We start from the raw sequence: 16361 nt of genomic DNA, 5'->3' as shown, positions 1-16361 counted from the left end.
CTGGACCTGTGTTAACAATTGAGGATACCAGGTAATAATATGGTATGCAATCAAAGGCTAGAGAGGGCTGTTGTAACTGGATGATGAGTGAATAATTCCTGAAATGTAAAGTAGCTGTGCAAACTTCAAGCTTTTCTTGCTGCAGCAGCAGGATGTGCTATAGAGTAAACGGCTTGTGAGGATTTTCTTTCTGCTATGTTCTTCTGGAGCCCTTCAGTTCTGTTGTATTTTCCATACACCCCACATCCCTAGACATCCTTAAAGTAAAGGAAGTTGTGCTGTATGGGAGGGTAACAGTAAAAAAGATCAAACGGTGAGTTTCTGAGAAAAAGTGAGATGGACACCTGAAGTGGTTGGAGCAATTCATGGTGATGACTGGATGATGCAGACTGCTCTGGCTGGAGAAGGTTAGGAAACTGCCACTGCTTCATCACTGCTGGATCCAGTGATCGTTTAACATAGTGGCTGTGCATCAGTTGTCATGTTTTGACACCTGAAGTTGGAAGGCCACCAAGAGGTTGGACTGGATGACCTCCTGAGGTCACATCTGACCTACATTGCCCTACAAGCACATGGTGGTTGCTGCCTGACACAGTAATGAGTGACAGCAGTGAAACAGCTGTTCTTCAGCAGCTGCTTCTTGCCTGCTAGCTGGTGTTTGTGAATTTTGCACTCCACAAGAAAACACCCAAGTTCTTCCCCGGATTATCACAGCTATTTTGGAGTATTGAGCTTAAAGAAACAATTGTTTGCATGTAATTATAAAGACTCTGCATTAAATAACCCTTAAAGCGTAGTTTATGGGTAGGCAGGCCATGGAAGAGGCTTGCATTTCAGTATGTGTGTGAGAATATATATACTGTGTGTTTTCATGTACTCGTGTGTATGGCACAAAACGCCGAGGCACCGGGTTGTGTGGAGTTTGGAAATTTTTCAACAGGCCGTTAGGTGGCACTCCTGCCACTTAAGGAGTGCTTCAGAGAGAGAATATAAAGTGCAGAATTAGCAGGCTCCTATTTCACCTACAGCTGCACTCCAGCCTGAAAACGGATGAGCAGGAACCCCGACTGGACTACAAACAAGTTAGACGAGGGGGAATGGAGGGAGGCTTGCAGCTGGCTAAGAGATGAGAAGTAGATTTACAACTAACTCGGTTTTCTGTGAGAGTTTCTTTTAGCTGTGCTGCAAGAGAGACTCAGAAGATGAGACAGTAACTCCTTTTTCTAGTCCAGGGCTCAGTGAATAATGCAAAAGACATCCTTTACTGATCTGTGTGTACTGCACCTCTTGCATCCATTGAAGTGAAAATCTAATTTTCTGTCACCATTTGGGATCAAACCAGCTCAGCATGCAAGCCAGGATGGAGCTGTAGGAAGTCAGAGAGGTTTGTTAAATGCAAAAAATAACTCCTGCACCTTGACTAAGCCAAGGAGCTGGAGGGGTATGACAGGGCAAGGGAAGGGTAGTGTACTGTAGGTGTGAAAGCTAAAAAAGGGAGATGGCCACGGCCTTAATCCCTCTGTTCCATTTTAGCTTTTGCCAGGCCAGGCTGTTTTAAGACTAGATTAAGTTTCTAAGAAGGTGCAGCAGCTTGGCATGTCTGGTTCACACTGTCTCTGTCCCTTCCACTCCCTATCATTTGCATCACTTCATCTGGTTTTTTTTGTCCTAAAAATTCTTAGGCCTGACGTTTCACAACCTGCAAAAGAAAGTATGTTTGAAGGAGCAAAACCCAAAATGCCAAGTATTTGGCTCCACCATTGCTTAATTTAGAAGCAGTAAATAATTTATTTTTAATTTAAATGTCATCGACCTCTGGGCCATAATTTCTGTGTCCACTGCAGGTACCTTCTCTTCAGAGATCTGTCACTAGTTGCATAGAAAATCTGGAGTAAGATGTGGAATAAAGCTCAGTAAAGTCCTGGTACAGTATCATAGCTATAGGAATATGGTTTAGTTGGGGTTTTTAATTCTTCTAGGAGCTTCATTCAGCAACTAACTGAAGGGCAGAACAGCCACAGGGCCACTCTGCTCTTACAGCACTTCTCCCCAGCCTTCGTCTTCCCATTGACCACCCTGGTCTCTTCCCAGAAACATCTCAGTAATTACGCACGTTCTTCCCAGAAGGATCCGCTCCGTGGGTGTGCTGCCACCCGTTTGGTTTTTGATTTACAAGGAAGGTTGTGTTCTGAGAGAGGCATGAAGCAAAGAAGCTGCGTGAAGCGCTTGCTCAGGAGGTGTCTGCCTGCGGCTGCTGGTGCAGCTCCCGAGGGCTTGCCTGCAGCCCCCCCAGGGTGGGAGGCAGCCTGCCCGCAGCACCCACACAGGCCTTGAGGAAGCGCTGGCCGTTTCGTTCAGCTCAAGGGCAGCACTTCTCAGAAGCAAGAAATTCAACTCGAGCAGTTGATATTTTGCCATTTCAAATACTCCCTTAACTTCACGTGCAGGTGTATGTACCAAGTCCAATGGGTTTGGCCTGTTTAATGCATAACCCGGCACATTTGCTATTCTACAGGCATTACTCCTAAGATTCTCAGCGGCTGTGCTATATATAGTGCACAGCACATCTCACACTTGCTGTTTTTTCAACCAACAGCAAGACAAACTCCCTGGTATGTGACAGGATGACACAGCATGGCACAGGCTGTTCCAGATAACGTGGTGGTGGAAGGACATGGTACAAAGTCCAGGCTGTTCTGGCAGATAGCAAATGAAAACACTTCCACAGGTAAAAGGTGCCCAGAGGATAAAACACCCCAGGGGCTTTGGAGAAAATGGCACCTGTACCAGGTAGGGCATGAAAGGGACTTGAGTCTTAAATTTGCTATCTTCTGTGGGACATGCTGCTAAGAATTATTGGGGTTATTCCTTTGATTTGTGTTTAGCAATACCTATATAGGAAATTTCATTTCAGCGTTAAGAAACAACTTCATAACAATGAGAGTGCTTGAACATGGGAACAGGTTGCCTGGAGAGGCTGTGGAGTCTTCATCTTTGAAGATATTCAAAACCCAGCTGGACATGGTCCTGGGCAGCTAGCTCTGGGTGACCCTGCTCAAGGGCAGGGGAGCGTGACCAGACCACCCCCAGGAGCTCCTCCGCACCTCTGCAGCCCTAACAATCCTGTGAGCCCTTCAGGACAGAGTGAAATTACAGCTAAAGGCAGCTAAAATCCACAGGCTTGTACTGACACAGCGCAGGAGTGCTCACACCATCTCCAATCATCAGTTTCTTCCCACCTGCATGGTTTCTTCCTCTCCTTGCAAGGTTTGGCAAAGGCAGCTCTCATCACTGCCACTACCGAGACCATGTCCATGAGGGCTAAGTCCTCCATCCCGCGCATCAGAGACTGGGAGGCTTCAGGCAGGAGCTGGGCAAGTGCCACAACACGAAGACAGACACGAGGTGGGCAGAGGAGTGGGTAAGCAGGGCTGCCACCTCTCAAAGCCTGCCCTGGAAAGGCAGATTTTGATTGCTGCTACCTCACCAAGCCACCGAGGGGGAAGGAGGAGGCGGGGGCGAGGAGGAGGGGAAGGATTATCAGCCCTGCAGATGGCATGAATTAAAGCTCAGATGTAATTAACTCTGAATGTACCTATAACAGATTTAGAAGGCAGGAAAAGCATCTGATGACAGGAAACAGGAGGTATTTCAGGCACTGCTCAACCCTAAAAGATTATTCAAGCTAGCTGGTGACATTTCCCAGGCAATTTGGCAGAGTTAAAGGGCCATCGCCCTAAGAGGTCTTACTGCTAACATTTGGGCTGACACTTGGGTCTTGAAATGCAGTTTTGTCAGAGCAGACACACCTCAAGTGGTATGTGATGCTACAACTTTGGAGCTGTTTGTAAAGCCTAATGGAACTAAATATCCCCTGAAGGAATGAGGAGACCTCAGTTTGGAGGCAAATGCTAAAAAGTTGCCTTAATACAGCCTTCCTCTTTATCCCTTTACAGGCTCCAGAAGTGTTACCTTACCTGAGACTCTCTTGCAGCCTGACACTCTCACAGTAAACCAATGCTTTGCATCCTTAGCAGCACAGGCATTGAACCACACACAGGGTCACGGCCAGTCCACAGCCACCCTGCAGCTTTAACTTCTTCAGGAAGAAGTGATGGGTTGGAGGTGTCTGCTGTTAGGCAAGCATCCTCACTCAGCTTTGAACTGTTGTGTGATGGGATTGATCTCAGCCTTGAGTTTATTTTCATGTGTGGCTGCAGATATCATTTTCAGATATCATTTTCAGGAGACTGACAAGTAGATGTCCTGCTGGTGAATCCTGCACCAGTTTCCAGTCCCCTTGTGTCCCTCCCTTTCCTTTCTTCAGTAGAAAGACTACACAAGTTTGGTGTGAAACTGCTCCCGGGTGATGCCAGCATGGTTAGACACACTAATTTCAGTGCCAGCTGAAGGGTATGCCCCGTGAACTGCCACAGTTTGGCCGAGTCATGTACGATCCTGCCACACCTGTCAAAAGAGGAGGAGCATCCTCATCAATTCAAGTTTAGTTTGTTTGCCTGAGACCACTAGCAGCTTGCCACACTGAGCTTTTACCAAGCAGCACCAGCTTAGGGCAGAGGCCACGCTGCTGGCCATGACTTGCTAGCCACTCCTCTCTAGGCATTTTTTGCAACTCCTGGGCAAGGGCCTAGGCAGTACCTGACCACCTGGAAAGGCAGGCACTAGCCTTCATCTCAAATTAAAAAAAAAAAGTAATATTTTTCTCAGCCAGGTATGTTATAATTTAATCCAACACCCACACAAGAAGTGCAGCACGAAAGCTTGCAGCTCAGCTCACAGCACTTGGGGAGCTAACGAGGTCTGGAAGGATGTAAAAGCGCTGGGTTAGCAAGGAGCAGAAACAACAAGAGGAGGTGCTAGGAAGGTGGGAAGCAGAGATGATGTTCTCTGTGCACTCTCACCTGAGGAAACTAGAGCAAATTTGAAGTTACCGTAGGCACTGGAAGTGTAACAAACCACATCCTACATTGCTTACTGTTTACCGCCAAGGTCACGGGTTCAATCCCCATTCGGTCCCCATGTGTTGCCTGATTTAGTTGAGAGGCGTCCCTGCCCGTGACAGGGAGGTTGGATTAAAATGATCTCTGAGGTCTCTTCCAGCCTAGGCCAGTCTATGATTCTATGATCCCTGCACCGGTTGTAGATAAACTTGATGAGTGTCTAAAAGAAGAGCTTACACCATCGGCATCACCAATAAAACACACATCCTTTGATTGCTGCAAGTTAAAATGACTTCTGTTTGTGCAGCACATCCTCCAGCTAAAATACAGTGACGTGCCTCTTCGTGGTCTCTAGAACACTTACGAACACGTTTTTCCGCTCTTAGGCAGAGGCCGTGCCCCGGGTAGGACACCAGAGGGACCCAGACACTCGCTCTGTCTGCAGCTCTCCCCGGGAGCCGGTTCCCGAAGCACTTCTGCAGCCTCGGTCTCCCCTCTCTCCCTCCCGAGGGGTTTCCTGGATTGCTATAAACAAAATTTTTACTGTAAAATACACGGTTCTGTCATTGCATGACATTGCATGGTTATGAAGTTGCAGCAACTGTATACAGCCGTTTCCTAGGTCTGCTATTTTAAATAAAAGGGTTGTTTAAAATGTCAGAGTGCAGGTGGGGAAAAAATAAAGTAAGTTTAGAAATTGCTACCTACATCCCATTAAAAGAGTTCCACACGTAACAAAAATTCAAGACTGAAGAGAGTTAACTTACTACAGTTTGTGCTTGTTCATTAAAATAACACTGCAGAACACAGGCCCAGCACTATAATACTTATTCTGTGGCTGGGGATGGAGAAGTGAAAGGTAAATAAATATGCCCTACCTGACAAGCTCAAGTGTTCCTCTTCGCTATCAGGAACACCACCAACTGGTCTCTAAAGTCAGAAAACAGATTCTGTTATTACCCATGGCCCTGACTCCCTTTGCCAAATGATAGTGGTATTCACAATTACATTTTTCTTGGAGAAATATTTTCTCCTTGATGTTCAAAGATGTTGCCAAGTACTCCAATATAAAAACAGTTCTTCTGAACTATCTTCCAGTTCTGGCAACCCAAGGTACTGCACTCGCCAACAGCCAAGATTGCACTTTTCAGGTTTAGGCATGGTGGTGGCTTTTAGTTTGTTGCTGGCTAGTGGCTTGTTAGTTGGTGGGGGTTTTTTTGATGGATTTCCTCTCCACTGCACAGAAGAACTTCTTAGAATTGCCGCAGCAACTAATCAAGCTCCAAAATTCTAGTCTCCTTACGTTTCTTAGAGCTGCAACTATAGCCTCTGCTGTAACGCAATCTTTATTAACTGCTTTATAAATCTTGCTTACATACAGCAATGCAAACAAGATACATTTACAACCTAACTGACTTGCCTTAGATAGTTCTGATCATTTTTTGCTTGGCTTTTTGTTTGATCCTTGCTTTCTTTAAGGTAGTGAAATACCAGCTCAACCCAATATAAGATTCAGGTATTAAGCCTCCTGTTTGTTACTGGGAGTCAAATCTCTGCATTTCAGTTATTCTGGATTCATCTTCTATTTAAAGGCAGAAACAAAACTGTGCTAGAGCAGCCTTTGAAACAAGCTCAGAACTGGTTCCACCCTGGCAAACCACACTGACACACAGGCAGGCCCACAAGGAGCACTAGATCCACATGGTGAATATTCAGAGACAAAAATCTCATGTCCCATCTCCAACAGCTTTTGAAAGAAATTTCGTGTTTCCAGTTTAGACACTGCCCTAAAGCTGTGAGTCAGCTGTGTGTGATACTGGCAAGCTGTTAATCCACGTTTCACAGCCCTCCCCTCAGATGTGAGGCATGCCCTGCAAACCTTTAGCCTGGTAAAGATGCTGGTACTGGGCTTACAGGCTAAAGGAGCTGGTCACCTTTTCCTGCATTTATCACTATGTTACATACAAGGTAGTTTTAGTAAATTCATCAGGAGAAACCACCAACTATTACCAACAGAATTTTAATCCTGGACTGCGCCTTTAATAAGAGGAGGGGAAAAAAATCCCCAAAGTCTAACAACTTATAAATGGAAGACAGACAAGGAGACCAAACCCTAGTATATTCTTCCTCCTCATACTTCATGTTCTTCCTCAAAGCAGACACCTACAGGGTATTTGTACTTGGCATATCCTACATTGCTCATACCCATCCCGCACATATTTTGTCTTCATCTCATGCATGTCTTTCCCCTACTTTACTATTTCTGTTCAATTCATTCTTTTCTCCCTGTCCTGCTAAGGACTTGAGTCTATCCCTAAAGGGCTGGCAGTTTGCATGTCATCTGCCTCTTCCACTTTAAGAGCCAGATCTTAGTACCTGGCATTTGGGAGAAATCGTGCGGGTTTTTAGTTTTTGTTTTTTCTTATTTCAGGAAAGGGATGAATATGCTATATATTCACCTGCTTCCATCAGCTGCTATCCACTCCCACCAAACAGGGTCAGGCAACTCAGACTCAGCACACACTCCAGGGCGAACACAGCTCCTGCAGCAGTGCAATAGCACAGACAGACTTCAATGCATTTGCAGTAATTATTTGCATTCAAGCTTTATACTTGTAAAAAAGGCTAAGTATTCTATACAAAAGCTTGCAATGGGAGACCCCCAGTTTGTCCAGATCCATAAGCACCTGCGCCACCCCACCCCTCTGAAAAGCAGATGAGATCCAAACCCAGTTAAGTCCCACAAATTTCTTCAAAGTCTCTGCTGCTCAATACTCATAAATTCTCACTATCTGTTTGAAAGTGCATACAGCCATCTGTGTATCTGCATGCCTGCAGCCAAGGTATACACACTCGATTCAGCAGGTTTTGAGACTGAATTTGCTATTGTCACTTAGCACTCTCCCCTCTTCTTCAAAGCATTTAGCAAGCACAAAAATAGTACTTTCCCGTCTGATTACACCTTCAGTGTGACTTAGAGATGTGATCTTTCCACTCCTGACCTTAACGTGGTCAGCACAGCCAGATGTATTACATAAGATATAGGTTGTGAGCTGGCTTCCTCTCAGATTTGCAAGCGCCTTTCTTTGGAGAAACAGCCAAGAGAGACTTCATCTTTCTCTGGTGCAGTGTTCGACTTCACTACTCAAAATAATGCCCCTGCATATTTGTGCTCAAATTAAAAAAAATAAATCAGATCTACGCAGCATGGTTCCAAGTGCCTGAAAAGCTTCTTTCTTGTTCAATGTAAAACCAAGATGGGAAAGAGAGCAAACATGTTTGACAGCACTGAAGCATGGAAAAAGCCTCAAAGCACTTCGGGATCATCTCAGTGCTGCTGTGCTTAACACATCTGTGTTAACACTGCTGTGCCTAACACAACTGCATGAACCATCACTTTGGGGCAGAACCGACCACAACAGGTATCCAAATGCCACAGAAGGTGCACCAAGGCTGGTAGACTCATCTGGAGATCCAGGTAACTCTTCATGAACCAGCACAAGACAGGTAAGCACACACAGCAGGCCATCACAGAAGTTAGAGCAATGGCAGCAGCACGGCCAGCCAGATGTTTCTTTGATTATCCCCAGTCATTAGGAAGCTCATCAAAAAGCACGGGGAAAGTCTGTGGCATCTTGTAGAAGTCAGGATCGGCAAACTCTACCACTCTTCTGCCATCTTCAGAGGGCTCGTAAATCACTGGGAGCCACATAAAACTGAAGAGCTCCCATTAAATCATACAAATCCTTCTATTCTGCACCTCACGTTCCTGTCAGAAAGTAGTGGAAAACAGAAATGCCTCTACGTCCATCATCACTCTCCAACCAGCCTAAACTTGATGCTGTTTCTCAGGGAGAAAGTCATGAGGAAGAAGATCACCACACCCAGGTAATGTAGGCAGTCTAAAAAAAAAAACACCAAACCAACAAAAAACCCAACAAAAAACCAGATCCTTCTCCAGAGCAGAAATAGTTCTCGTTAAAAAAAAAACCAAAAAAACCCCACACACCAAAAACCAAAAAACAACCCAACAAATAAATAAATCTAGAACAAAAGGAACGCCTCCACCCAAACTCACAAAAAATCCACACGCCCCCTCTACCAGGGGGTATTGATCAATTAGTTGCTGCAGAGCAGATTTAAAGGTTACAAAGATAACAAATAACCACAGAGTTTTCAAGAACCTTTATACATCATCTTTTTTTTAATTAGATTAGCTTTACAAGCAACTTGAGCTCTTTCATAATGAACACTGCTTTTCAAATTACACAACTTTATAGGCAACCTGTAAATGAATCCTGAATTTCTTCGCCTGCTATAAAGGTCTTGTATTTCACAGCCAGCTAACATCATGAATAAAAATAGCATTATGAAGCTTTATCTTTAACCAGGACTAGACACATACAGATCATAAGACAGTTAAAAAAACAGTTTTAAAACAAGGATGTGCTTGGTGATGCTCAAGACAGAATACTCAACCGACATGAAATGAACAGTTTCTAAAGGACATGGAAGAAATGGCTGACCTGATTTGTCGACCCTATTGTCATGACTTACACTGAGTGAAAAAATAAGCACTTTTTAAACCTGTCTGGCAAGCACAAACCTACAGTGTGATTGGAATTTGATACGCCATGTAACTGAGGAAGGCAGAGGGAGTGAAATGAGTTTAAAGGCTTATGCTTACATTTCTTAAACAAACCCAACCAAACCTCTGTTAGAGTAGTACTAAAGAAGATGAAGTAGAAGTGGATTTTTTTGCTTGTTCCACTGGTAGCCTAACTGCACTGCAGACCAGACAGTAATGAGGATTTGCACTCCTTGGCCAGGTTGGCAGAGGCACTTACAGTAAAGGTATCCTGTCTGTTTTTCTGGGAGGAAGAGAGGAAAGAGGAAGAGAACTGTAAAGGGCAAGAACTTACGAAAAAAAAGGAAAAGTGAAACCAAAACAAAACTGGGATTTCTGTTGGTTCTGCTAAATAATACATACTGATGCTGAATTTTCCCCCTTTCTGTCAGTTTGTTACTAAACAATTAGCTTTTTCATGTTTTACATGAACAATAGTAATCTTTTTAATAAAAAATTACTGAGCTTTCCATAGAAAAGGTCTCTAATTGAATACAAACTATACAGATGTTAAAATTGTCACAAGTTGTAATATATACAGAAATATTTCTGTACACTCACATTGTTTTGTCTAAGTAAGGAAATAAGGGACAGATGGAAAACTGCAGTGGGTAAGTTGATCAATCTCCAGACTCCTGTAAATATGAATGCTGTCCTCCATAGGTTTGCTTTTGTTTTCTCAAGCTTTTAAAGCTCGGGAAAAAAAAAAGAAAGACAGTAAAAAAATTTAAAAATAATTAAAAAAAAAAAATCTGTGTCCAAAACATCCTTTTCTTAAAAAGAATATCAAAGTTTCTGCACATATCACTTTTATTCTGTAATGTCCCCTCTCCTTGATAAAAAGAAAACAATGTAAAAGAAAGTAAATGTTCTCTTACTAAATATATACCTCAGTATTGATCACAGGGCAGTGCCTTTTTGGGGAAATCCTTCAGCATAGTGAAAACTTAAAGATGTATTGCACAAGGAGCCTACAGTGATGCACTTCAGCTTCAGTGTGCTGACCATCTCCTTGATACTATATAATAGATCAAGATGTCAACTTACAGACTGCATGGGACGTCAACATTTAAAAAGGAAAACTTTTTTTTTTTTTAAAAAAAGTGAATTTTAGATATTCTATTAACTTATATACAAAGGAAACTGGAGTGGCAAGTATTCTTTAGAAAAGGGAGAAAGCTCAAAAATTTTCTGTCAAGTACGTAAGGAGGTTCTGGGTACCTCTAATAGCCTAGGAAAGCCCTTGTATATTCTCGTAACTTGATGGTATTTACCAGGTCCCCAAAGCCAATGACAGCAACCGATAGTGTCAAGTTCACTTAGTGCCAGTCACTTAAGGAAAAAAAAAAACAACAAAAGACAACCCCAAAACAAACTAAAAAAAGAGACAGAAAACTTCCCCTCTGTGGATTCAAAATACAAAACCACAACTGAATCTTACTAGTAGCAAGATACTGATTTGCTTCTGTTAATAACGTTCAAGAGGACATAGTAAAAAAAAAAAAAAAATACAGCAGCAATCTTTAAAAGTTAAGATTAGTGTGAGATATGATATAAAACAATCAGGTTTTTAGCTGGTAATTAAAGTGCTCCTTTTCTGACTTAAGGTGTAAAGAAAATTAAAGTGATTATCAGTTACTGGCAACCCTTACATTAATTAGGTCTTTCATGGCAGAGGAGAACAGTATGAACAGTTTTACAAAAATAGATCCATGTTATTTTGGAGAACACTGCATTTTTTTAAATTTTTTTTTCAGTTTTTTCTTTTTTTTTTTTTTTTTAAGACTCAATTTTGATAAACTGTACCTGGTCATACAAAAATTACCCAAGATTCAAACTTTTACCATATAAAAAAAGGGAGAGATGAATCGGATTCAGCTGGATGACAGGTCTGGCAAAATATAAGGATGGACAAATTCTATGTAGGGCACTTATTTATGTCCAGATGCATATGCTGTTTCTTACTGATTGCTTATCTTCTTCACATAAGCAGTCACAGGCCTGGAGTCACAATCACATAGTACAATGCTTCAGCAGTCAAAGAACCTTCTATTTGATGCAACATGGAAACACTGTTTGCTTCTTTATTTAAATGTTGGTTTGTTGTTGATTTTCCTTTATCTTGTTATTCACATTCAGAAGTTAATAGATAGCATCAAGATTTTTCAGGAAGAATAGCAGAGGGAGTGCTAAATCAAAGGCTTATAAAACGTCTTTCCCAACTGAGTCAGAAGGTTTATTAAGTTCAACCCTCACACCTTTTTCACCTGCAGATATATGGAAAGGAAAACGGTATTATTTTTCAGCATTTATCACAGTGCAGTCTGGAGAACTGCCACATCAATTTCCATATTACTTTTACAGGAGTACTTCGAACACTGTCTAGTACAAATGACCTAGCAAGTCAGATATTTCGGTATATATGCTCTGTATCCTCTGCTCTGTAAAGTTGGCGAGCCATAGTTACTCATCAGCTCTGAAAGTGAGCATGTATTTGGCTGCCAAAGTAGAAAACTGCGTATTTCACATCACCCCGGCAGTTCTGAAGCTCATCAGCTCAGCCTTTACAAAAGCAAGCTTTAAGAATGGCCAACTGAGAATCTGAGGATACTGTCCACTATTCTGAATCATAATAGCTGGAGTTTCTGGTTATTTACCTTTGTAAGGAAACTGATGGATTTTAAACACGCAACATTCCATTTGACTTGCCACTAAAAAAAATAAAAATCAACAAAACCACCAACCAACCCACACCTCTTTTGTTCTTTTTACTGAATGCCAACTAGATGACTTCAGGTCCCCCAAATAAAAGTTTGGCTATCAAAACATTAACAGGTACAGTATCCCATATTCAAGAAAAATTTACGCGTATTCTGCAGGGCTTTCGTTAAACTGATACTAGGCCAAAAAAAAGAATAATTTTTATTTTATGACACTTTATTCTGAAATTTTATTGTCAGTAGCAAAGGCATCTTGCACAATTCTTGCTGCAGACAGAGCACAGAATGCAACTGTAATTGCAAACAAAACCAGAAATCACAACAATACGACAATATAAATCACTTACAAAACAAACTGATGCTGGAATTTAAAAACCCGCTCCCCAACCCAGCTTTCCTTTCTCCAGTGCCTGTAGTTTTGGGGGGTCCTGGAGAGGGTAGGGGGCTGGGGGGAAACACATTCCCTACAGGCACAAGCCCATCCAAACCACTTCCCTGCACTCCGTCTGACAGGGCAGCAGCAGAAGCTGCGGTCACACTTGTGACACGAAGCCCAGCTTACAGCCAGACAGAGGGACAGAGAGACTTCCTGTCTCGCGTTTCTCACCACCCGGGAGGTGACTGTGCCTCGCTGGCTGTGCACCACGAGCAGCAGGAGGGTCTGCCCAGCCGGAGCGGCGGGACTCTCCGTGTTTCATCCCAAGCCCGTCCGGAGCTGCAGTGCTCGCACTGCTTCCAAAACGCACAAAGCCACCGGCTGCACCAAGGGGGGAGCTGAACTAAACAGCGGCTTTTTGATAGCTCTGGGGCTACGCCGGAGCTTTGGAGGCCTGACAGCAATGAATGGAAATCTCATTTGGAAATGTCTGGCACATGTCTTCAGCAGCACTCGTTTCAGGGCTCTCAACAAAGCCGTGGAGAAAGCGGCCCTGTGCACGCGTGGCCTCGCGGTACGCCTGATTTTGGTCTATTTTTAAACTACTGTAATGAACGCAAAATCCCGATGGCAATTAAAAGCATGACAGAAGTCCTAGGCCATTTCTCCTTATAATGCTAATTTGAACAGGAAAATTAGATCAACTTCCTCTTAAGGGAGAAGCCAGAAAAGGAAAACAGATGCTAGATATGTGGAATTGGAAATGGAGGAAATAACTCCATTCTTTGATTCCAGACTTTAATTTTAGGCTTTTGTTTTTCCAATACAGAGATTCTAGTCAAGTCAAGTTGTATTCACTTGTTGAACTGCTATATTCAATCAAAACCGTTTCCAAGGCTCTCGGTTCTGGTGTATTCATTCCTCCACACCTATTAGGGAGACAAGACTAGGGAGAAGTTGTATCCCCCATAGAAAAATATTGAGCAGTCTCAGCTCTCGGAGCAAATGTGAGCAGGACAAGACATTTCCCACATCATGCCCCAGCAGCTCACCACTGGGTCACCTTCCCTGGAAAACTTGACTCTGAGTTACATTGGTTTTCTCCCCCTTTTTGTGCAAGGGCTTTGCCAAGGAGATGAGGCTGGACTACTTAGCTATTCTTCCAGGAATTCAAAAAACCCAAACAATAAAAACCAAAAATCCCCAAACACATAAAATATTAACTAGAGCTTACCTGTTAAATATTTTACTTTAGCTCGTGCTCTTTCATCTGCATCAAAATACCACACTGTTATTGCGTACCTAGGGAAAAGATGGAAAAACAGCTCCTGAACTACGAAGAAAAAAAAAAATAGTGAAGCACTTGACATAAAACACAACCTGAACGAGATGATATTTCTGCAGTGTGACAGAAGAAAGATTTCATATAGCACAAAAGTAGGGTTTTTTTCCTATTAGTAAATATCGTGTGAACAGTCATTGAAGGGGTAACACTGATGCTGTTAAGTTTACAATTCTTTTTTCTGCTGAGTTGGTATTATGGCTCTTGCCTAGAATCTGTAATATAGTCTCTGTATCACCTTGCCCTGTGATCTCATCTTTTACCTTACTCAGATAGGCCCATCACAGAGTCACATTGCAAGAATCTCTTTTTTTTTTTCTTTTGACATTTGCCATAAGAGAAAAGTAACTATCCCTTCTTACACAGCTTCCCTGGTTTTCCACTGCCCATAGAGGATTTAAATACGAAATGTCAGCTCTTGAGAAAAGACTTTAAGGAGCTTTGGTAACTGGCATTTCACCCTCTGCCTCCACACAGAGCACAAAGGGTGAGGGGAAAGCAGTGAAGCTGGAAGGCTGCGAGAGTACACACCGCTGGCAATTTCAAGTAACTTCTTGCAAAGATACTTGTGTTACAGCTCCAGCCAACAACCAGTGCTCTGGACACTCAACTGTGTTGCAACACGGGCAACAGAAGTCGGGATGAAGGCACTGCAACACTGTCTAACTACTACTAACTACTGTCTAACTACCTCCTAAGGCTGTCTGGAAACATCACATGAAACAGTGAATGCAGGACCTTTATCATCATCCACGGCCTTACACAGAGGACAAAGGAGATACCAAGTTCCCCTGCGATTCAGAACTGGGAGTGACTCCTCTAACACTCCAGAGATTTGTGGATCAAGATTTTTTTGCCGTACAGCTCCCTCCCAATTCCCAAGCTACAACACAGTGGCTTAGCTCGATTATTTTCTAACAACTCCCTCCCAAAAAGAGAGGACATAAGAGTGAGTACCTGGTCAATCTTCCAGTAACATGGTAGGGTGCAAAGGAGGAGAGTGTAAAGCCATTACGGAGAAATAACGAAGACAAGACCCCTTGTCTAAGGTGAGGTCTGCTTACGGCTTCCATTTCTGCCAAATACCCACTTCCTGGTGTCACCAGTCTTCCCTCCCACCCATCCAAAAGGATGTTTTCTCCAAAATGGGAGATCATACATTAGTATAAACTCAGCAGCACGGCAGAAGCCTAATCAATCAGTAGAAAAAAAAACAAACCTCAAACTCTTCTTGTCATAGTGCAACTGGTACTGTACATAAAGACCTGGGATCAGGTCATAATTCATAGTGTCATGCATTTCTCATTCGGATTTGCTGATTTCTTGTTAAAAGAGGCATCATGCAGTATACAGAGAGTCCATTAATCCTACCTTGTAGCAAATGCTGGCTGTACTTCATGAGGGTTGCGGCGATCAGACCAGAAGAATAGCAGTCTATCAAATTTGGGTTCAATATCAGCGAATTGGGCTTTACCTTCCGGAAATATCCGAAGGATGCCTCCACTTACCTACAAGTTAAATATTTAAAATCAGTGCTTGAAAATAATGTCTCATTGCATTTAGAAGTACTGAATATCGCATCTGAAAGTATTTCAGACACTTGTAACTGAAATAAAAGCCTTTATCAGATGCTACAGAAATTATGAATCTACGACTTTGCTGTTGATAGATTTCATTAAACAAAATGTTTTACACATTTTTCACTGAGTAATTTTAGAATGCTTGCAAATATCAAAACTCCATTAATGCTTAAGTAAAAAGCTGTGGGCTTAAACTGGTTGCCTTTTAGCTGCGTTACCTACCTGCAAAAACACAGACAAGACTAACTGATACTACAAAGGGGGCTAAAAATATGCCAGTACAGGTAAGAGAAACACTGCATTTCACATCCAAGTCTCACCCTTTCTCACTAAAGAGATGACTCCACTTAAGAGCAGCAGAAGTTTATGTCATGTTTCTACAACTAAAATGAGGGATGACTGGGAAACTTCAAACTAAAGCTTGAACCTGTGTTACTCCTGGTCAATTTAGACCTCTTCCAAGCTTTGAAAAACAGTTGGACCTACCTACACATGTCTAGAAAACAGCACAAGTAGGTAGGATTAATTACTTCTAAATCATGTTACCTTCTTCCTACTGATGGTATTGATATTGTTAAGTCTAATTATAGATAGCCACCATGGGTCTTCATGGGGGGTGACCTAAATTTCAGAAGAAACTTCTTCTCAGTAAGGGTAACAGAACACTGAACAGACTGCCCAGGGAGGTGGTGGAGTCTCCTTCCCTGGAGACATTCAAAACCCGCCTGGATGCCTTCCTGTGTAACATCATCTAG

At 42.7% G+C, this 16361-nt stretch overlaps 1 protein-coding gene across 1 annotated transcript in view; it reads right to left on the bottom strand.

Moving 5' to 3' along the window:
- Positions 1-11323: 11323 nt before the first annotated feature.
- The window catches only part of LOC104275376 (egl nine homolog 1), a 6810-nt gene continuing 1772 nt past the window's right edge, over positions 11324-16361 (bottom strand). Inside the window, exons 2-4 of the mRNA XM_009871308.1 lie at positions 15398-15534; positions 13919-13986; positions 11324-11855 (exon numbers count right to left, since the gene is read on the bottom strand). Coding sequence (XP_009869610.1) covers positions 11791-11855; positions 13919-13986; positions 15398-15534 — 270 coding nt within the window. The 3' untranslated portion in view covers positions 11324-11790. The remainder of the gene's footprint in view (positions 11856-13918; positions 13987-15397; positions 15535-16361) is intronic.

This window comes from Apaloderma vittatum, unplaced genomic scaffold (genome assembly GCF_000703405.1).
Source record: "Apaloderma vittatum isolate BGI_N311 unplaced genomic scaffold, ASM70340v1 scaffold11256, whole genome shotgun sequence".
In the NCBI taxonomy this organism is placed as follows: domain Eukaryota; kingdom Metazoa; phylum Chordata; class Aves; order Trogoniformes; family Trogonidae; genus Apaloderma; species Apaloderma vittatum.
Note: the sequence above shows the minus strand (reverse complement) of the source record. Positions and strands in the feature narration are given on the sequence as shown.